Below are 22,939 nucleotides of genomic sequence, written 5' to 3'. Positions count from 1 at the left end.
CTGTGCCTTCCTCACTAAACTTAACCATTTCTAGCTTTTGATTTAAAGTGAACACTTAGAGGGCACTGTAGGGTTATTAATTGGACTAATTTCAGTATTGTTGTATTAATAGTAGGGGCCTGAGGAAAGAAAGATGAGAGAATAACTGGTCAGTGGAGCAGTTAGAACACACAGTATAAGATCACTTGTGTGGGTGGTACCCCAAAACAATTAAAATCGTAACATCAAGGATCACAAAACACCATAACCAATAAAATAATAATGAAAAAGTTCGAAATACTGCAAGAATTAATAAAATGTGATGCCAAGACACCAAAGTGAGTGCATGCTATTAGAAAAATAATGTTGACTTGTTCCATGCTGAGTTGCCACAAATCTTCAATTAGTAAAATCTGCAAAGTGCAATAAAATGAGGTATGCTTATAATATCTAAACTGGTTATCATAACATTGTTCTGAACTGTTTTCCACAGATTTCATTCACTTCCTCTGTTTATTTAAATGTGCTATAAGAATGAAGAAAACTTTTTAAAATCTTAACTTTTTTTTTTTTTTTTTTTTTTTTGAGACAGTCTTACTACGTCACCCTCGGTAGAGGGCTGTGGTGTCACAGCTCACAGCATCCTCCAACTCTTGGGCTTAAGCGATTCTCTTGCCTCAGCCTCCCAAGAAGCTGGGACTACAGGCGCCTGCCACAACGCCCAGTATTTTTTTTTTTATTTTTTGAGACAGAGCCTCAAGCTGTTGTGCCATGGCGTCATAGCTCACAGCAACCTCCAACTCCTAGGCTCAAGTGATTCTCCTGCCTCCACCTCCCAAGTAGCTGGGACGACAGGCGCCTGCCACAACACCTGGCTGTTTTTTGGTTGTAGCCATCTTTGTTGTTTGGTGGGCCCAGGCTGGATTCGAACTCACCAGCTCAGGTGTATGTGGCTGGCACCTTAACCACTTGAGCCATAGGCGCTGAGCCTTTTTTTTTTTTTTTGGTTGTAGTTGTCCTTGTTTGGCAGGCCTGGGCTGAGTTCGAACCTGCCAGCTCTGGTGTATGTGGCTGGTGCTATAGCCGCTGAGCTATAGGTGCCGAGCCATTAACTTTTCATTTTTCATATAAGCCTCTTCACATTTTGGAAGTTCAACATCTGCAACATGGAATTAGACTAAATATTTTTGTTTTCTGTTTGTAGATCCCTTATTTTACTAAAGTGTTGATTTTCTTTCTACAGATCAGTGAAAAGCACGATGTGGTATTCTTGATAACTAAGTATGGTTATATTCACCTCTATGATCTTGAGACTGGTACCTGCATCTACATGAATAGAATCAGTGGAGAAACAATCTTTGTTACTGCACCTCACGAAGCCACAGCTGGAATAATTGGAGTAAACAGAAAGGGACAAGTAAGGAAAACTTGAAACTTAAACAATAAAATAATCTGAAAAGTCAAAACCAATCCTGTACATTAAGAGAGAAATTATCCCCCAAATAATAAAGTAACAAACATTTTTTCAGAATGTAAATTATAACTGGATATCAGAAAATAATACAGTACCAAAAAATACAGAATTATATGAATACAAAACTCTTTAATCCTGTCTCAGGGAGAGCAACTGTTTGACATTTAGCTTCCTAGGATTATGTATTTATTTGCATCTTTATTGTCAAAAGAAGTGACTATGTGGAATAAAATACAGTATTTACGGTCACAGTTGATGGACTATACTTTTTTTAGGGATTTTCTTTTATCTCCAAGACACAGAGATTTTCAACTATAGGGAAAAGAACTTACATCCTTTTTCTTAAGTATTACTAACAGAAGGTAATATGTTACAGTACCTATTGTGAGATGGTTGGAAAGTAATCAGATAGGAAAAATAAAAGATGTCTTGAGTATATCACACTTTTTTTCTTTTTCTTTTTTTTTTTTTGAGACAAGGTCTTGCTCTGATACCCAGGCTGGTGTGCAGTGGTGTGATCATAGCTCACTTTAACCTTGAACTTTTGGGCTCACGTGATCCTCATGCCTCAGCCTGCTAAGTATCTTAACAAGGGTGGGGAACCTACAGCCTTAATCAAATCCAAGTTTTTCAGTCAAAATACTGCATTTAGGCAGGCCTCAGGTTCCCCATCCCTGAATTTGAGGACTGTAGATATGCACCACTATGCCCAGCTAATTTTTAATTTTAATTTTTTCATTTTTTGTAGAGGTAAGGTCTCAAACTCCTAAGCTCAAGTTTTCCTCTTCCCTCTACTTCTTAAATAGCTGGGACTATAGGCACATGCCACCATGCCAGGCTAATTTTTATTTTTTGTACAGATGGGCTCTTACTGTGTGCTCAGGCTGGTCTCAAATTCCTGGCCTTAAGGGATCCTCCCACCTTGGCCTCCAAAAGTGCTGGGATTATAGGCATGCGCCACCGTGCCCAGCCAGAAAGTATCTAATTTTCTGAAAAATGGTTAAAATTTTAAAAGCTTCATACTAATATTGGCCTTACTTTTTATTAGTTATCCTGCTCATTATTATTTTTCCCAGAATTAGCCAAAGAAAGTAGATTTTTTTTTCTCTTTTATTCAGTTTTGAAAAGTGTTAAGTATCTATGAAGAGACGGTTCTTCTAGGGAAAAAGATTGTCTCTCCTTACCTATCCATTCCTCACATCAACTCCAGACTTGGTTAGATGCTTCTAACTTAAGTAGCCCTCCTCATAACACCTGTACTGAATTAATTGCTTTCTTAATGTCACAGTCACTATTCTTTATTAGAAAAGGGGACTGCCTTTAGTTAATTTTATAGCACCAGTCAGTGTCTGGCAGAGAAGCAGTTTTTAAAGTTCAGTAGCTTTCAGTTATTCAGTTACATGTGTCCCCACTGGAAAAAATCAAGAATGAATTGGCCTTTATATGAACTAGGTTAGCGGTAATTTGTCATGAAGCCAGAGACCTTTTTATTTCTGTTTTTGTGCTGATGTCTTAATGCCTAAAATAAAGTTTTTTTAGTGGTTTCATGATAACTCTGATTCTAGGAACTTATTGATTATTCCTTTGACCCTCTCCCCCACCAAAATTTTATGTGCCAGCTACTTTGATGAAAGAGGAGTGTTTATAGTAACCTCAGGTCTCAGGGGTTTCTTCTTTTTTACGTAAATTCAACTACTAGTTGGGCCTGTGTCCAGAATGGATGAGTGTATGGCTTTTGTTGGTAGTAAAAGAAATCAAGATGATATAGCCGCTATCTGTCTTACATTCTGAACTTGGTAAAACAGAGTACTTAACATACTGGAAGCTTTTCTATTCCACGATCTTATCAAGGACTGGTTTCTAGAAATCTGCTAGAATTGTCTTTCAGTATGATAAAGATTAAACTGAATTTGATGTTTGGAGAAGACTAAAGCAATGATCAGTAGAAAGCTTCAGAAAGTGTAACTGGAAATGGATTTGTTTGTTCATCTTTCTTACTCTTTGTAGAGGGCGTTAAGGGTAGGGCTGAGGAATGCAAATGACTATAAAGAAATTAATTCTTTTAAATGATATGTTTCGATGTGGAGTAGGATGACACATTGCAATACAGGATGACCTAAGCTTTGGGTATGGGGTCTGACGTACAGAAATGAAATCTTGGAAGTTAAAATTTCTCATTTTCCTGAAAAAGAATAGTAGAGCAGGTAAGGCGAACTGTTACCTTGAGCTCAGACCAAGAACAAGACCCCGTCTGTACTAAAAATAGAAAGACTAGCTGGGGTTATGGCACATGCCTGTAGTCTCAGCTACTTGGGAGGCTGAGGCCAGAGGATTGCTTGAGCCCAGGAATTTGAGGTTGCTGTGAGCTATGACCTCAAGGCACTCTACCCTGGGCAATAGAGTGAGACACTGTTAGGGATAATTTAAGTAGTTTGTAATCAGCTCTGCAATGGGGAGAGCAGTGAATGGGTAAGGAAGAGCTCCATTTCTCTAGGGCAATTGGCAGTAGTTGTTTTGGGGGCAGTCAGTACCATTCTGTGGCAGTGAGATTTAAGAAGGGTTGAAGGTAGGTAACTTCTCCTAACAAAGCCATTAGAATTTGCTCCTTACTGGTGCTGTATTTAGTATTTACTGTGCAACTTGCATTATGTTAGATGCTTGAGGTTTCAGTGGGCCTCCTCACTGAGTATATAATACGGTTTCTAGGGATGAAAGTGTAGCTAAAGAAAACATTAAGAAAAGGGCGGTGCCTGTGGCTCAGTCGGTAAGGCGCCGGCCCCATATACCGAGGGTGGTGGGTTCAAACCCGGCCCCGGCCAAACTGCAACCAAAAAATAGCTGGGCGTTGTGGCGGGCGCCTGTAGTCCCAGCTGCTCGGGAGGCTGAGGCAAGAGAATCGCTTAAGCCCAGGAGTTGGAGGTTGCTGTGAGCTGTGTGAGGCCACGGCACTCTACAGAGGACCATAAAGTGAGACTCTGTCTCTACAAAAAAAAAAAAAAAAGAAAATATTAAGAAAAATTCCTAGGCCTGGTGTGATGGCTCATGCCTGTAGTCCTAGCACTGTGGGAGGCCAAGGCGGGTGGCTTAACTGAGCTCATGAGTTCAAGACCAGCCTGAGCCAGAGTGAGACCCTGGCTATTTTTTGTGGTAGGCGCCCATAGTCCCAGCTACTTGGGAGGCTGAAGCAAAAGAATCACTTAAGCCCAAGAGTTTGAGGTTGCTGTGAGCTATGATGCCACGGCATTCTACCAAGGGTAACAAAGTAAGACTGTCTTAAAGAAAAAAAAAAAAAAGAAATTCTTGTTTAAAAAGTAATCCTGGGCTGGCGCCTGTGGCTCATTGAGTAGGGCCCTGGCCCCATATACCTAGGGTGATAGGGTCAAACCTGGCCCCAGCCGAACTGCAATAAAAAATAGCTGGGTATTGTGGCAGCTGCCTGTAGTCCCAGCTACTTGGGAGGCTGAGGCAAGAGAATCACCTAAGCCTAGGAGTTGGAGGTTGCTGTGAGCTGTGTGACACCACGGCACTCTACCGAGGACCATAGACTGAGACACTGTCTCTACAAAAAAAAAAAAATAAAGTAATTCTGAAATTAAAAGGAACATACCTTAAACTTCCTCTAGGTGAGCCCTCAATTTCATTTAGATTTCATAGTTTTCAGTGTAGTTTTCTATAGGTTGTCAAGGGTTCATTCTGCATGAAATTTAAAACTATATATAGAAATTGTCTTTCAGAACTCATTTCATTGAGAGACTTAATCTTTGATACTATGTTAAGAATGAATGGATGATATCAAAGCAATTTGGATGCTATAAAGTGAGAAGTTATTTATATTATAGAATGGCCATATTTTAGGAATGCCAAAATGGCTTAGAACCCTATGGCACTTGTTTTTGAACCTCCTTAATCTTCTCTCTCCTTGTCTTTTCCTTCCTCCCTCCCCTGCCCTTTCCTCTCCCTCATCCTCCCCCAAATGCAGGAAAGCAGCTATGATGATTTTCTGTGACACGATACTAATCTGCTCTAAATAGATTGGATATTATTTTGATTTGATATGATTTTGATATCCTAATGAACACCTTGCAGCTATCCTTTAATCTTTAAATTACAGGTTCTGTCAGTATGTGTGGAAGAAGAAAACATAATTCCTTATATCACCAATGTGCTACAAAACCCTGATTTAGCTTTGAGAATGGCTGTACGAAACAACTTAGCTGGTGCCGAAGAACTTTTTGCTCGGAAATTCAATGCTCTTTTTGCCCAGGGAAATTACTCAGAAGCAGCAAAGGTGGCTGCTAATGCACCAAAGGTAAAGAGTCATGAAAATGAAGTTGCCATGATTGATGTTAATATTCTCTGTTTATAACTGCCAGAAGGAGGAACAAGCTTTCAACAGGGAAATTTTTTAGGTTACATTTTCTTTTACTATTACATGACAATTGCTTGTCTGTTTTTTATTATTTTTTAATTTTTTAGAGACAAGGTCTCACTTTTGTCACCCAGGCTGAATTGGACAGTTACTTATTCAAGCCTCTAGGTTTAGGTAATTTCTGTGCTCAGATTTGGTTAATTTCTTAGAACTCAGAATGTTAGAAGGGTATGTAGATCACAGTAAGCTATGATTTACATCAGAATAATAGGGTTTAGTTATTTAGGCATAATACTCATTGATTTCATAAATGATAGCTAGTGATTTTATTTCCAAAAGTTGGAAACAAACTAATCCTGTCTAATTTATGGTAAGTAGAGCATCAGAAGTAAGGCTGAATTTATTCCCATTACTTTTGATGTTGGTTTGTGTTGGATTGAATTAACTCTTCTATTCCTTATGAGTATTAATTATAAAATTTGTCTTTAATTTAATGTGAACTAGGGATAATAACGGGTTATAACTGTTTTATAGTTGTATTCTTACACATTGACCTTATAATTATGTTTGGTATATTTATTACTGTGAATGATAACATAGAAGTATGACTGGCAGTAGTGACTGAATCTTTACTACAGTTAGTGACAATTTGAAATTTGCTGTTATAGATGGACTCATGCCTTTAAGATCGACTTCATAGACCTATGGGGTTATTAGTGTGATGTTTGGATAACCTCCAAGAAATCTTTAACATTTCTCCTTCTTAAAGGGAATTCTTCGTACTCCAGATACTATCCGTCGGTTCCAGAGTGTCCCAGCCCAGCCAGGTCAAACTTCTCCTTTACTTCAGTACTTTGGAATCCTTTTGGACCAGGGTCAGCTGAACAAATACGAATCCTTAGAGCTGTGTAGGCCTGTACTTCAGCAGGGGCGGAAACAGCTTTTGGAGAAATGGTTAAAAGAAGATAAGGTATAATTTGTATTGACATGTTCCTACCTTAATTGAATTAAATACCGTGTTAGCAAGCTAAATGGTCTAGGGTGCACCCTAATGTCTCCATCTGTTGTTACTGCTTATAGAAATAGAACAAAAGCATACATTGTATAAGGTGCATACACTTCCTTTTGAAAAGATTTTTATGGATGTTGGGGTGGGATATTTCTCTTTGGTTTACGTTTTCTAAATGGAATCCGGGATTCTTGTTTGGTTAAAACAAACTGGAAGCAAATTGCTACCCATTTGCTTTAGGAAAAGCTTAGCATGAGATGCTTACCTCAGCATGTAATCACATTTGTCAGTATATGTGATATCATTTGTGCATAAGAATATGCTCTAACCTACCACACTCCAGACTTGAAATGCACCCTAGTTCTAGACCTACAATTATCATCTTTTCTCTTAGAACTACAAAAATGTCATTAAAATTGTAGTATTTCTACTTAGTAAGCTTGTTTAAGTGTGCAAGGAAAACATTATATAGTGCTAGGTTGTAGATATGTTAAAGTAAGGTTGTCTTATCAGTGAAATGTTTTCCAAAGTGATTTCACAGAATTTTAATTAGTGATACATGGAAAAATATTTAACTTGTATTTTGAAATGTATTTAAAGATGATCATTTTCTTTTTTCTTTTTTTCTTTGTTTTTTTTTTTTTTTTTTTTTTGAGACAGAGTCTCACTTTGTTACCCTTGGTAGAGTATCATGGTGTCACAGCTCACAGCAACCTCTAACTCCTGGGCTTAAGCGATTCTCTTGCCTCAGCCTCCCAAGTAGCTGGGACTACAGGTTCCTGCCACAACACCTGGCTACTTTTTTGTTTCAGTTGTCATTCTTTAGTAGGCCTGGGCCGGGTTTGAACCCACCTGCCTTGGTGTATATGACTAGCACCCTAACCACGAGCTACGGGCACCAAGCCAGCATTTTCTTTCTTTCTTTTTTTTTTTTTTTTTATTTTTTTGAGACAGAGTCACTTTGTCACCCTTGGTAGAGTGCCATGGCGTCACAGCTCACAGCAACCTCAAACTCCTGGGCTTAAGCGATTTACTTGCCTCAGCCTCCCAAGTAGCTGGGACTACAGGTGCCCGCCACAATGCCCAACTAGTTGTAGTTGTAGTTGGTTGTAGTTGTCTTTGTTGTTTGGCAGGCCCTGGACCAAGTTCTAACCTGCCAGCTCTGGTGTATGTGGTTGGTGCCCAGCTGCTGAGCTACAGGTGCCGAGCCATAGCCAGCATTTTCTGAATGGTAACTAGATTTCTTTACTGTAGTACTTCTCTGTGCTTTTTATATTCACTCACTACTTATTAATTTCTCTTTATACAGAGCATGTAATGGTACTATGTTTTCTAGAACACATTATTTATGTGGGATAGTGACTAAGAAATAGATAACTAGTAGACATTGTTTGTAAGGCAATAAACAAGCTTAAGCAGTCCAATAGTATTATTTCTTCATACTATCATAATAAAGCCTTTCTCCACAAAGTTGAGTTTGAATTTCCATGTCTTATGCTATTGTCAAGAACTGAAGTAGTACTGTTTAAAGCACTGTGAATAGTGAGTAACATTTTTTAATGTCATTGTATGTTTCAGTATTAATGTTCAGTTGGTACTATTTTTACATGGCTAATTTTAAGTCTGTGTTTCATGACCCAGCTTCTCGGCAGTCTTATAGGATACTAGAGGATAGTACTTTAGAGTTGGGATGCCTGGGCAGGAGTGTCTGCTGAAGAATAGTTACTAGCCACACTAGCGAGTGTTTGCGATCTGTCCTAATTGTTTAAGATAAGGGAGGATGGCAACAACCTAGGTAATCCAGTTGACATATATAATAGTGTAAAAGCTTTTTGGCTATCATTACCTTTTTTGTGAATAGTCATATGGGAACCACTTGTGGTAAGAGACATTGGTCAACTCTTCGTTAATTAATATGTTAAGATGTACGGACACTTATAGAAATTTTTACTTCATTTTAATTTATTAATTTATCTTTTAAAAAGAGAGGGTCTCACACTGTCACCCGGGCTGGAGTGCAGCAGCATGATCATAGTTCACTGTAGACTTGAACTTCTGGGTTCAAGTGATTCTCCTACCTGAGCCTCCCAAGACCACACTTGGCTTTTTTTTGTTTGTTTGTTTTTTGTTTTTTTTTTAGTGGGCAGGGTCTCGCTAGCTTGCCCAGGCAACCTTGATTTCCTGGTTTTGAGCTGTCGTTCTGTCTTAGCCTTCCTAAGCCCTGAGATTACAGTGTGAGCCACTTCAGATAGCTACTTTCTACTTTTTGTATCTATTAATTTTATTTTTTATTTTATTATTATTTTTTGAGACAGAGTCTCAAGCTGTTGCCCCTGGGTAGAGTGTTGTGGTGTCATAGCTCACAGCAACCCCCAACTCAGGCTCAAGCAATTATCTTGCCTCAGTTTTTCTACTTTTAGTAGAGACAGGGTCTCGTGTTTGTTCAGGCTGGTCTTGAACTGGTGAGCTCAAGCAATCCACCTGCCTCAGCCTCCAAGAGTGCTAGAATTACAGGCGTGATCCTCCAGACCCGGCCACATCTGTTAATTTTTGCTTTTATTAGATGGACTCATGCCTTTAGGATTGACCTTACTGACCTCTTTTTAGCCTTGAATAACACATATATAACAGCTTGTCTCTAAAGTAACCATTAAAAGTAGAAAATCAACTCTGATATATAAAGTAGAACTCTTAGAAAGCTAATTTCCAGATTGGACAGCTGGCTGAGTAAGGCAGGTTGAATAATGCAGAAAGGGTATTTGTTTATATGTATCTAAAAATTCTAAAATTTTTTATCAGTTTGACCTTGTAAAATTTAAGAGTTTTCTGCGTTACTGCCTTAAATCTAAAAGTCAAGATAATGAACATACAGGTTACAGCCAAATTTTAATAAGTCTTTTAGTAAATCTTAGTCTGGCTCCTTCAATATCAAATTTCATTTGATAACATATTAAAAGTTACATTATCTTTTTTTTTTTTTTTTTTTTGTAGAGACAGAGTCTCACTTTATGGCCCTCTGTAGAGTGCTATGGCCTCACACAGCTCATAGCAACCTCCAACTCCTGGGCTTTAAGCAATTCTCTTGCCTCAGCCTCCCGAGTAGCTGGGACTACAGGCTCTCGCCACAATGCCCGGCTATTTTTTGGTTGCAGTTTGGCCGGGGCCGGGTTTGAACTCGCCACCCTTGGCATATGGGGCCGGCACCCTCCCGACTGAGCCACAGGCGCCGCCCAAAAGTTACATTATCTTTAAAAAATTGGATGTGATATCTGATTATTCTTGAAGTATAAGATTCCGCTTTAACTGAATTACTTACATTCCTAACAAGATAGTTGGTAATATCTACAAGAAGTCTTGGTGGGCTTTTTAATCATTATTTAAGTAGGATGTGTGGAGAATTCTACTGTAAATACAAGGTCAAGGGTCTTTACCAGCCACAACCTCTGGGTAATACATTCTGAGTAATATATGCATCAAGTAATTAAGTACATTTCGTGCTAGTTATTACTTATAGTTGAAGTAGTATTAACTGCTCATTTACAAAACAGCTTCATGGATCCCTAAACAATCTCTTTTTCCTTTGAACAGCTGGAATGTTCTGAAGAACTGGGTGATCTTGTGAAATCTGTGGACCCTACATTGGCACTTAGTGTGTACCTCAGGGCTAATGTCCCCAATAAAGTCATTCAGTGCTTTGCAGAAACAGGTCAAGTCCAGAAGATTGTTTTATATGCTAAAAAAGTGAGTTCAATGAAGCAAATCCATTGAAACATTGAAAGAGAAATTAGCCTATATTTTGTTACTTTAATAGTGAATTTTACTATAGAAATTAGCCTATAATTTGTTACTTTAATAGTGAATTTTACTATAGAAATTAGCCTATAATTTGTTACTTTAATAGTGAATAGTAATTTTGATTCCTTGAAAAAGCATAAAAATGCTCTTACCTCTCATATATTGAATTTATTCTTATAAAAGAATGGAGACATTTACTCTTCATGGCTGATCAGAATTTAAGATAGCAGAGGTATGTTTATCATGTTAGAACAAGTTTTCGGAAATGCTCGTTTATTAAAAATGGATAAGCCAATTATAAAAATTTGTGACTGTTGTTCAAATATGTCATCATTAAAGGGTATATAAACCAAGGTTTAATTGAGGATCTTAAACTGAAAATGAATTTGTGGTTTCACTGTGGAAAATGTCCTTTAAATGCCATAACAATGAAACTTTGCAGCAGGGTTTATTTTAAGTCTTTGTCCATTTGTAGGTTGGATATACTCCAGACTGGATATTTCTGCTGAGAAATGTAATGCGTATCAGCCCAGATCAGGGACAGCAGTTTGCTCAAATGTTAGTTCAGGATGAAGAGCCTCTTGCTGATATCACACAGGTAATTGCATTAAAATGTATTTGATAGATGTTCATTGAAGTGAAGAGTGTGAGGGATCTGACTTCAAACAGCTGGGGAAAAGAATGGATTAAACTTCCAGTTTATAGAAATTGCCTACTAGGATAAACCTAAAGTGTCTTATAAAAGCAAGTTGCAGAAGAATGGACAGTATGATACCATCTGCATGCAGTTTTAAAATGTGCAGCATCTTATTTTGAGATGTATATGTATAAAAATATGAAAAATACATGGGAATAATAAGATAGTGTCTGCCACTGGGTAAGGAGAGAGAGAAGAAGAGCTAATTAGAAGTGTGAGAGTTCTTCATGTTTTCGCTTGTGTGTGTGTGTACATATATATATATATATTTTTTTTTTTTTTTTTTTTTTAATCAGTCTCACTTTGTCGCCCTCCGTAGTGTACCATGGTGTCATAGCTTACAGCAACCTCAAACTCTTGGACTCAAGAGATTCTCTTGCCTCAGCCTCCTGAGTAGCTGGGATTGTAGGCGCCCGCCACAACACCCGGCTTTTTTTTTTTTTTTAAGAGATGTGCTCTCACTCTGGCTCAGGCTGGTCTTGAACCCATGAACTCAGGCAGTCTACCCACCTTGGCCTCCCAAGAGCTAGGATTATAAGGTGTGAGCCACCACTCCCGGCCTGAAGTTTTTATATGTAAAGAAAGAGATGGTGTGGGCGGCGCCTATAGCACCAGCCCCACATACTGGAGGTGGTGGGTTCAAACCCAGCCCCAGCCAAAAACTGCAAAAAAAAAAAAAAAAGAAGTAAAAAATAAGAAAGAGCTTGTGCTTAATTTCATCTACAATATCTTAAAACAATTTCTTTTAATTTTTTTTATAGATTGTGGACGTCTTTATGGAATACAATCTAATTCAGCAGTGTACTGCTTTCTTGCTTGATGCTCTGAAGAATAATCGCCCCTCTGAAGGTCCTTTACAGACGCGATTGCTTGAGATGAACCTTATGCATGCGCCTCAAGTATGTGTTTTTGTGCTTTTTAGGGGATGTTTTCAACACTGTTATGGCAGTTTTTCGGAGCTTCTTAGATTGTTATAAGCTGAGATGCCTATTCCTTACTCAAGAAAACTTAGCTTAACGTGCCTTTGTACTTTATTTCCTTTACCAGTTCACTGTTGAATCTTACTAGGTAATCTGGATGTTGAATTACTGATAAAAATGGGACAGTAGGATAAACTTATCCTGCTTGTGGTTTTCTAGGTTGCAGATGCTATTCTAGGGAATCAGATGTTCACCCATTATGACCGGGCTCATATTGCTCAATTGTGTGAAAAGGCTGGCCTACTGCAGCGTGCATTAGAACACTTCACTGATTTATATGATATAAAGCGTGCAGTTGTTCACACTCATCTTCTAAACCCTGAGGTATTTCAGTTTTTTACCTAACAAATGGTGCTATGATTAATTGATATTTAAAAATATGTTTGTGGTACTTGGTACTACTGTATATTAGTAATTTTGTACCACTCTTGAGATTTGACATTATTTTATTTATTCATTATTATTTATTTTGTCTTGTAGTGGTTAGTGAATTACTTTGGGTCCTTATCAGTAGAAGACTCCCTAGAATGCCTCAGAGCCATGCTGTCTGCCAATATTCGTCAGAATCTGCAAATCTGTGTTCAGGTAGCTTCTAAGTATCATGAGCAACTGTCGACACAGTCACTGATTGAACTTTTTGAATCTTTCAAGAGTTTTGAAGGTAATTAGGAGTTCTGAATTTTAAAAATTACTTAAAATAGCCAAGTAGAGGTATTCCTATGAATAGACTATTAGAAATTCTGTCTCTCTTAAAGCTTAATTTTATGGGACATTTTAGTATTTTAAGTTTTATTCAGCAAATGTCAAGACCCTTTTATATGGGATCCTAAGGATATGCAGTATAGAAGACTATCTGCTTAGGTATTTTATAGGTGAATTAAAGGTAGAATCTTAAAAATAGGTAGTGGCTTTGTTACAATTACATAAGATAAAAATACAGGTTGATCATTCTAATCTTATATCTGAAATGTGTCAGAAATCCCAAACCTTTTGAGTGCTGACATGAGGCTTAAAGGAAATGGTTATTGAGTATCGAGAATTTGGATTTTTCATATTAAGGATAATGAACTGGTAAGTATAATTAATGTAAATATTCCAAAATACAAAATACTTCTATCAAGCACTTTGGATAAGAGAGCCTCACCTTGTACCAGTGAGCAGGTATAGTGTGTCGTGCTTGTATGTCTGACTCTTAATGATGGCAAATGATTCTAGCCAAGGACATTTTATGACTTGGGATCTTTCAACCTTGGTATTAGCAACATTTGAGTCTGAATAATTGTTGTGGGAGGGTTTGACCTATGTGTGTAGGATATTTAGCAGAGTTCATGGGTTCTACCTAATAGATGCCAGTAGTATCAGATCTACCAGTTGTGATAACAAAAACTGTCTCCAGGGAGGAAAGTCACCCTTAGTTGGAAGCTACTTCTGTACAGAGTACTATTGTAGCCACTGTTGGGTGTCTCTTATGTTCATTAGCTAAATTCTGGTCTACCTTTTTTACCTACTTTCTGATAGTAATGCTTTAGACAGAAGGCTAAGAGATTCTACTGATTTTCTTAAATTTCTATTTCCAAATGTTACCCAGGCACTAAATTTACACTCTCTAGTACTATAACCACTAGCTACTTGGAGCTGTTTACACTTAGTCATTAAAATTAAATAAAATTTAATATTTAGTTTTTTAATCACACCAGCCACTTTCAAGTGCTTTGGTTAGTGGCTATCATATTGGATAACGCAGATAAAGAGTGTTTTCATTATTGGAGAGAGTTCTTTTGGGTAGCACTGCATTAAATTCTTTGCAAATTACTTTTATATGTTTCTTATTGTATATTGAAAATCAACTGATATTGGGGACTTCATTTAATAAAAATTTGTAATATAGAATATGGTGTGATAATGAGCTTTGGTATTGAGTAGCTTTCCCTAACTAGTTCTAAACCATTAGAAAACATTGGGTTGAATTTTATGTTCTTAGGGATTAAAGTGCATTCAATTTATTAAACTGGTTACTGGAATAATTAGTATTCTTATTGAGCTTTTTAAGCAACCAGTTTATATTTGGAGGATATTCAGTATAAAAATGTTTTAATTGCTTGAATGTTTTCTAGTTCTATTCTCAAAAGTATACCTGTGCTTAATTTCAATTACTTATTTCTTTAAGGTCTCTTTTATTTTCTGGGATCCATTGTTAACTTTAGTCAGGATCCAGATGTGCACTTTAAATATATTCAGGCAGCTTGCAAGACTGGGCAGATTAAAGAAGTAGAAAGAATCTGCAGAGAAAGCAACTGTTACGATCCTGAGCGAGTCAAGAATTTTCTCAAGGTAAGTGGTTTTGGAAAATGTTTTCTATTTGGGTTGAAGATGAGAAGTTCTGAAGGAATTCCTTCATAGTTTTAAAATCAATAAAAATATTTTCTTCTAAATATGAAATTCTTAGCAATCTTAAATTATGTGCTACATTCTTCTAAACTGTGTGGTTTCCTTTGAAATAGAGAAGAAAAATGGTAAGTAATACTTAAGAATGATCATCTGTTTAAAAGAAGGAAAAATAATAGTACCATTTCAAAGGAATTTTATTTCTTCCCTTTTAATTTTGGAAAGAAGTTTGAAAAGTTGTGGCGTGCTGTCAGTGTCATTTTGACTGTGATTTAGCCTTCCTTTGGATGTTAGGATCAGCTTTCCCTCTATCATTTTTGAGGAACCTCTATTATAGACAAAGGGTCTGTTATCAAAAGGATCTAAGTTTAACTCTAGCATCAGATTTGCCTGACTCCAGAAACTTAAAATATTAATATGTATAATTCACAAATCAAAGGTAAAATCGCACACAAAAAAGCTCAGCTTTGTGACACATGAATTCGATTATAGAGAAGTAAGGATCATCTGTGTTGGAGTGAAGAGTAATGGTTGAAAGATACCTGAACTTTTTAGAACTCTAATCAGAGCAGTTAATTTTGTTTAATGTTTAATCCGGCTTTAGCTTTATTCTCATACGTACTAGTTACTTTGTGAGGGAGATAAAGGTTTAAAGTTGGCAGCTTTCTATAAAAGACCAAGAAAACTGTAACTTGGATTTGTGTGTGTGTGTGTGTGTGTGGTGATACCAGACACTTGATAAAGTTCTGAAAGTATTTTTTGTCTTCTGGAAGAATTTTAAAGTAAAAGTAAAACCAAAATGTTTATGGTATGATTCAGTATGAAAAACAGGCTTTTCCTATTTGCAAACTGATCACTGTAGGTGATCTGTAGTTGCATAGGCAGAATGTTCTTTCAAAGAATTTACTACTTGGGTTTCAGATTAAGGAGTTTTAGTGTAATTGAAGTAGTCAAAATGCTGAAATTGCCCTACATTTTAGATTAAAAGATAAACTTTCAAAAAAGTAGAGTTTTGTAATGTCTTGACCATTATGAATAATCTGGGTAACCTGACTGTTGTGGTGTGATTTAAACAAAACTTTCTGGTGTCAACAAAAGAAAAACTAAACAATACGGATCTGATGGACCGTACTTGACTAGTGTACCTGTAACACTGGTTCGGTCTCTCTTGATTAGCATTACTGTTTCCTTTTTTAAAAAATACTACCAGCTTCTTAAATGATTTCTTTTTTGTTTTTATTGAGCTTTCAACCTTCATACTGAAGTTATAATTTCTGTAGCTTTGGATTTAATATTTGAATTTATATATATGTAAAGTAGAACTAAATTAACTATTATCATTTACCTGTAATATTCTTGAGCTTCAAGAAAATCCTTTGGGTACTAGGATGTTACTGTACTGCTTAGGTTGCTTAGCCTGTGTGATCTTATTTGATGAGGATTCCCACATTTGTGAACTGGGTGCAAGTCTGACATAGTAGGGGGGTTGATGTGGATTATGAGCTTTTGAACCAGTTAGACCTGTTACAAATTCTCTTTAGCCATTGTTCATTCAGCATATATCTAGTTGTCATCATACGAAAGTTAACTGATACTAGCCTTAGCTTCAGTTTCTTCAACCCTAATAAGCTGTGTTGATTGAGTTATCTTGTATACTGCATATAACTGTTCAGGTGGTAACCATTATTAATAAGCTGTATGGATGGGCCTTGGAAATAAGTGGAGTCAGCCTACCTGGTATTTCCATCAGGCAAATTTTTTTCTCTTTGATTTTAAGTTGTTCTGACTCTCGGAGGAATTTTGTCCATCCTGAATTAGAGGTGAATCTATTATGTTTAAATAATCTGAGATGGGAACTCAGTGGTAAGATGCTATTATCATATTCAGCCCCTCATACTAATAGTGAGAGGAGTGAATGTATTAAACCGTTTACTCAATTTTACTTACTGGCCTATAGTAATGTAGTTAGAATTCCTCTCAATCATCACTGTTATTAAGGTACTACCTGCATGGTAATTTTCTATAACCTCTGTGATCATAAGAAGAATACTTCTCTGGATCTGATCTTGAATGTTTGAGTGCCAATTGTGTGCTAGATTAGTAGAACATCACTTCTTTAAAGTATCTGGCAAGCAAGATGAAAAGGGTCATTAGCATCATTTGACTCATGCCCTAAATTTGTGGAACTGTAAGCTGTCTGTAGAACACGTGGAACTCTTCCTCATCCCCATGATCTGTTCCTTGCTACCTTTGATCTTATTTTCTGCCATTCTTTCTCTCCTGTTTTGCTTCGACCACACTGGCCTGCTTGCTATTCCTGGAACTCTCCCAACCCTCTTCTGTTCCAGGGCCTTTACTTGTGTGCTCTGGACTACTTGTCTCAGATCTTCATGACCTTCTTTACCTTCTTCAGGTTTCTGATCAAATATGAGAGAGGATGTCTCAGGTTACCCTATCTAAAATAGAATTCATTTCTGCCTCATTCTCACTTCCCCCTTACCCTGCTTTGTTTCTCTTTGTAACATTTAACCACTATCAGATGCTGTCTCTTCTCACTGGAATGTAAGTCCCGAGAGAATGGACTCTGCTTACTTTTTTCCCTGCTGTATCTCTAGTGCCTAAGAACAGTCTGATTCTTAGATACTCATGAACAAATTCATGCTAAAGAAAACTTGAATGTGTTTATATAATTTCAGTTTTGATCTTAAAATCTTCAATCATTGTAACTGATTAACCATTTATTAAATGGTTTAATGCCAATAACATACTTTAATGTATGAAATCATGTACAAATTTAGGCAATCAAGAAAATAGCCTAATTTTCACCTACTTTTTCTATCTTAAATTTTTTTTTTTTTTAAGAATAAAGTGAGTATTCCACAGAAGTGGAATTCTTTGCCAAAAGTTGAAACACCCATGCATGAGAATAGAATTAAGTTGTCTTAGATTACTTGCAAGTATGTTTTTCCCTTAGGTGGTAGAGTATTTATTTTGTATGTTCATTAAACAGGGTAAAGAAGAAGACTTACATATTAATCCATTAATTTTTTGATGTTCATTTAGTAGGGAAAAACATGACCTGCTATAATTTTGTGCAAGGATAGATGCAGACAGATTGTTTAAAGAAATGTTTGTAGCAGCTATTAGTAGAGTTTCCATGGTGTTAAATAATACTTTCCTTAATGTGAAAAATCTGCAGCTTAACTTCCACTTCATAGCCACTCTTATTTTTAATTTAGAATGGTTAAATTAAAATTTACCTTGGTGTTCTTTGAATACTTCGTAGCCTAATCTTCGTATTATTTATGAGTGGGTGATTGATATGCCCTGGTCGTAGGAACCATTTTATCCTAACTGTGAAAATGTCTTTAGTGGCTGTCATTGGGAGAAGTTCTACTGTGCTTAGTTCTAGTTCTTTAGTAGACTGTCTTAGAGGAACCATTTATTGAGGAATGTTTTACTATGTATAAATGAATTCCTGATGGAGACTGTTGTTTTTTGTGCTGTACCTTATGTCTGTGGAATGTAACAGGACATGTATCAGGTAAATGCCCAGTACAGGTCTTACCTACCTGTATATAATATCTTCTGTGTCAGTCTACCAGTAGGATTGTAGTTTGGTATTTGTAATGGTAAGAGCGATTGGCAATTTAAAGATGTATTTTCTTTAAATGCCCCCTTTTTTCTTTTTGGCCTTTTTCTTATAGCAGCATGTGGTGTATTTAATTCATGGTCATCACTGTCATGCTGCTTTTGTAGGCTTTCTTATAATTACTATAATAGAATGTCAGAGGTTGATAGTATAGATTGGAATTGGGAAGGGGTAGTAAGTCATTTCTGCCATATTTTTGACAGTGTGACTAAAGTTATTAAGTCAATTGCAAATTCAATTGAAGTGTTAGTATTAATGAAAGTCTCAATGTAATGATTTTATAACTTGAGAGCCACTGATTGTTCACAAATCTTAATTTGTCCTTTTTTTTTTTTCCCTTGTAAAAGGCTATACTTGGGAGAGACCTGGTATATTACTGTATAATCTAAGTATTGCTTAGTAAAAATTTACTAAAACTGTGATGTGCATATTTAATTATTGGGGCATTTCCTTCTTTGATGGAAGGGCCACGTTTATGTGCACTTCTCCCATTAATTTATAATAGATTCTCATTTTACATAGATTTGATTCCTCATAGAAGGAGATAAATAAGACTTCTATTTGTCCTTTTTTCAGGAAGCAAAGCTAACAGATCAGCTACCACTTATCATTGTGTGTGATCGATTTGACTTCGTCCATGATTTGGTGCTCTATTTATATAGAAATAATCTTCAAAAGTATATAGAGATATATGTACAGAAGGTAAGTAATACAAAGGTAATTTTTTTTTTTTTTTTTTTTTTTTTTTTTGGGTTGTAGTCGTCATTACTGTTGGCAGGCCTAGGTTGGGTTCGAACTCACCAGCTCTAGTGATGTGGCTGGCGCCTTAGCTATAGGAGCAGTACAAAAGTAATTTAAAAGTAGGGCAGTGCCTGTGGCTCAGTGAGTAGGGCGCTGGCCCCATATGCCGAGGGTGGCAGGTTCAAACCCAGCCCCGGCCAAACTGCAACAAAAAATAGCCGGGCGTTGTGGCGGGCGCCTGTAGTCCCAGCCGCTCGGGAGGCTGAGGCAAGAGAATCGCGTAAGCCCAAGAGTTAGAGGTTGCTGTGAGCCGTGTGACGCCACGGCACTGTACCCGAGGGCGGTACAGTGAGACTCTGTCTCTACAAAAAAAAAAGTAATTTAAAAGTATAATCATACTGTAGATATTATTTCTCATAGTCTAGAAAATATCCTATTGAAACTGTGTGCCTAATAAGAGTGGTCTCCTACACTATCTTTCACAATAGAATCCTTTCTTCATTAAAACTTTATATGCGTGCCAAGTGTGTAAAACATAAGAATAGATCTACTATAGTTGGAAAAAGTTGGGTGTCCTTGGGCCCTTGATAAGCCCTCTGGTATCCTTGCAGAGGCCCTAGATGCCAAACCACAGTTTTCAAACTATCTTAGATGTATATAGGCTCGGTGCCCATAGCTCAGCAGTTAGGGCGTCAGTCACATACACCAAGGCTGGTGGGTTCAAACCCAGCCCAGGCCTCCCATACAACAACAAAAAATAGTCGGGCGCTTATAGTCCCAGCAACTTGGGAGGCTGAGGCAAGAGAATCTCTTACGCCTAAGAGTTGGAGGTTGCTGTGAGCTGTGATGCCATGGCACTCTACTAAGGGCAACATAATGAGACTCTTGTCTCCAAAAATATATATATATACATAGAGAGATACTTTACCTTTCAACTCTAGAAAGAAAACTGCATTTCTAGGTGTTGCTATATCATAGGAACCTTATTAGGTTCTAGGTGTTGCTATATCATAGGAACCTTATTAGGCAGTGTTCCAGTCATTCTTTGACTTTAGCTTCTTCAGCCTTATTATCATTTGTGGCATTGCCTAGGTAACTATTAATAATTAACCAAACCAATAGAGGGGAAAAGAAGTGCTTTCAATACTTTTTAATCCACGAAGTCTTGTTTTTAGCTAGACTTCCTGCTGAATTCCTGTCTAGTTGCAAATTTAGGCTTTCAGTTTATGGTTGAACTGAGTTTAAAAGAGGGAAATGGGTTTTGTTTGTTTTAAACTTCTCTTTGCTTATGGACATCATGGCATTCCTCTTTTTTTAATCATAGGTGAATCCAAGTCGACTACCTGTGGTTATTGGAGGATTACTTGATGTTGATTGCTCAGAAGATGTCATTAAAAACTTGATTCTTGTTGTAAGAGGACAGTTCTCTACTGATGAGCTTGTTGCTGAAGTGGAAAAAAGAAACAGGTATAGTACCATTTTAACCTTCGTAGCTGGGATAAATTAGTAGCCTTATAAGTGTAATGGATAAAAATATAGCTAGTTAGTTGCTCATTATCTATGGTACTCACTCAGGACTGGAGATACCTAATTTAGAGATGATAAGCTAGCTGACAGCCCTGGGGAAAAAATAATGGTGTCTGAAATAGAAAGTCTGTCAGGCTGGGCTTGGTGGCTCACCCCTGTAATCCTAGCACTCTGGGAAGCTGAGGTGGGTAGATGGCCTGAGCTCATGGTTCAAGCCCTATGTGAGCAAGAACAAGATCCCATCTCTAAAAATAGCTAGGCATTGTGGCCGGTGCCTGTTGTCCCAGCTACTTGGGAGACTGAGACGAAAGAATCACTTGAGCCCAAGAGTTTGAGGTTGCTTTGAGCACTCTACTGAGGGTGACAAAGTGAGACTCTGTCTCCAAAAAAAAAAAAAAGGAAAAGAAAAAAATCTGTTAACCTGGTTGATCTCTTCTTTGTATTTTTTTAATGCGTTATGTGATTTGACTTTGTATAATTTTTCAATGTAAACTATTTAAGTAAGCTTCTTTTTAGTTGGGTATGATACCAGTATGTTTAACAACTAACTCTTCGATAAATAAGGATGGTGTTTTTTCAAATACAGGAGGGAAAAGATTCCCTATGCAACTCTGAGTTGCATTTATATTTAATTTATAGTTCTTAATATGATAATATGAGTTAAGAATTTCTAATAGAATGTAGTGTGAGTGCTTCTAAAGCTTACTAGACTGAAGCCCTTTTTTTTAGCTGGAACATTTTTAGGAATTAGTGTTTAGGAAGTGCTCATGGTACTGAATGAGGTTAGTGAATTGGTATTACAATAAGAAGTTATTTAATCTAAAGAGGGTGCCAAAAATTGTCTATACCTGTGTTAAAATTGTAATACTCAAAGTCACGTTTGATTTCTGCAATTATTCGAGATACAAGATGTAATATATGAGATAACAAACATCATCGGTATACAGGATGGCCATAAGTTCATGTGAAATTTAAATAGTTGTTACGAACTTTATGGCCACCTTATATATTGAATATTATAATTTTAATATAGTCTTTTCCTTTTGTAAAATGTATAGGCTTTTTTTTTTGGCACCTTCCATATATTAAGTGATACCAAGAAAACCTATGATACTTATTTTGCCCTGAATTGGGATAGGTGACCTACTAATAGTATTTTTAGAGTTTGTAATAGAATGTTTCAGACGTGGAGAAAATTTTGCATTTAAGGATAATAGGTACTCAGTATAATACTGACTTAAAAGTTGATGTCATTTAGGTTATAACAATTTAACATTTACAAAGAGATTCAGTTGAATCTTAAGTCTGATACCTAAAATCAGTTTTATTGCGTATTCCAAGCAAACACCGGTTATAGTCAGGTAATTTGATCTTTGGAAATTATATTGTGAAAAACTAGATTCATACCTTAAGTCAGTAGTCTAGATATGCCTTAGCTAATGATTATTCTTTCAGTTGACATGGCACCGCTGCTTGGGTTGCACCTGTTTATAGAAGCTTGATTTTTGTCTTTATTAATTAAAACAATTAAGAGTATGTAATGGGAGTTTTCATAATAGGTACATTAATTTGATAGTGAAAATAATGGAGTAATGCCTTTTTTCTGGCTGCTTTTAATATTTAAACCATGGTTAATCACTTGAGCCTAGGTGTTCAAGACTTGCCTGGGCAACAAAGAGAGATCCCATCTCTTACTTTTAAATATATATATTTAAATCATATATATATTTATATATATATAAAACAGTAAAAGAGGCATGGTCATCAGGACCATTGAAATTGAAACATAAGCTATAGTGTAGCACAACCATGACTAATAGTATATCATGACAGCTAAAACTATTAAACCAAAACTAAAACTACCAAATCTTATTCCCAGTATGTTTCAGGCACTGACTCCTATGGCGTTACATAATGCCATGTGTTAACTGTGTTAAACACCTAGATAATCTGGCCTATATCACACAATATCCCCATCCTATCCCTAAACAAAATTTTCTAAAGTTCAAATATTTTTTCTGGTACACAGAAAGGATAATTTATGAATTTATAATATTCTTATATCCTGATATAAGTAGATAGGCATATCTTATTATAATAGATCTTGGAGAGCTAAAAAAGTCTTATATGCTTTCTGTGTAATCTTGGGCAACTCAACCATCTTTTGAGTCTTAAATTCCCAATCTCTAATAGAGTTGTTGGGAATTAAAAATAGTGTAAAGCCAGATGTGATGGCATGTGCCTGTAATCTCAACTACTCAGGAGGCTGAGTTGGGGACATTATTTGGGTCCAGGAATTTGAGGCAAAAGTGCACCATGATCATACCTGTG

The 22,939-nt window shown here is 36.7% G+C and overlaps 1 protein-coding gene across 2 annotated transcripts in view; it reads left to right on the top strand.

Moving 5' to 3' along the window:
* Positions 1 to 22,939, top strand: part of CLTC (clathrin heavy chain) — a 75,553-nt gene that overhangs the window by 33,410 nt on the left and 19,204 nt on the right. For both annotated transcript variants that reach the window (XM_053569077.1, XM_053569078.1), the window contains exons 6-16: positions 1,223 to 1,396; positions 5,565 to 5,762; positions 6,592 to 6,792; positions 10,420 to 10,572; positions 11,102 to 11,224; positions 12,085 to 12,222; positions 12,463 to 12,627; positions 12,784 to 12,964; positions 14,471 to 14,634; positions 18,917 to 19,042; positions 20,406 to 20,548. In XM_053569077.1, coding sequence (XP_053425052.1) covers positions 1,223 to 1,396; positions 5,565 to 5,762; positions 6,592 to 6,792; positions 10,420 to 10,572; positions 11,102 to 11,224; positions 12,085 to 12,222; positions 12,463 to 12,627; positions 12,784 to 12,964; positions 14,471 to 14,634; positions 18,917 to 19,042; positions 20,406 to 20,548 — 1,766 coding nt within the window. The remainder of the gene's footprint in view (positions 1 to 1,222; positions 1,397 to 5,564; positions 5,763 to 6,591; positions 6,793 to 10,419; positions 10,573 to 11,101; positions 11,225 to 12,084; positions 12,223 to 12,462; positions 12,628 to 12,783; positions 12,965 to 14,470; positions 14,635 to 18,916; positions 19,043 to 20,405; positions 20,549 to 22,939) is intronic.

This window comes from Nycticebus coucang, chromosome 18, assembly GCF_027406575.1.
Source record: "Nycticebus coucang isolate mNycCou1 chromosome 18, mNycCou1.pri, whole genome shotgun sequence".
Taxonomy (NCBI): domain Eukaryota; kingdom Metazoa; phylum Chordata; class Mammalia; order Primates; family Lorisidae; genus Nycticebus; species Nycticebus coucang.
The sequence above is the reverse complement of the archived record's forward strand: the minus strand, read 5'-3'. Positions and strand labels throughout refer to the sequence as shown.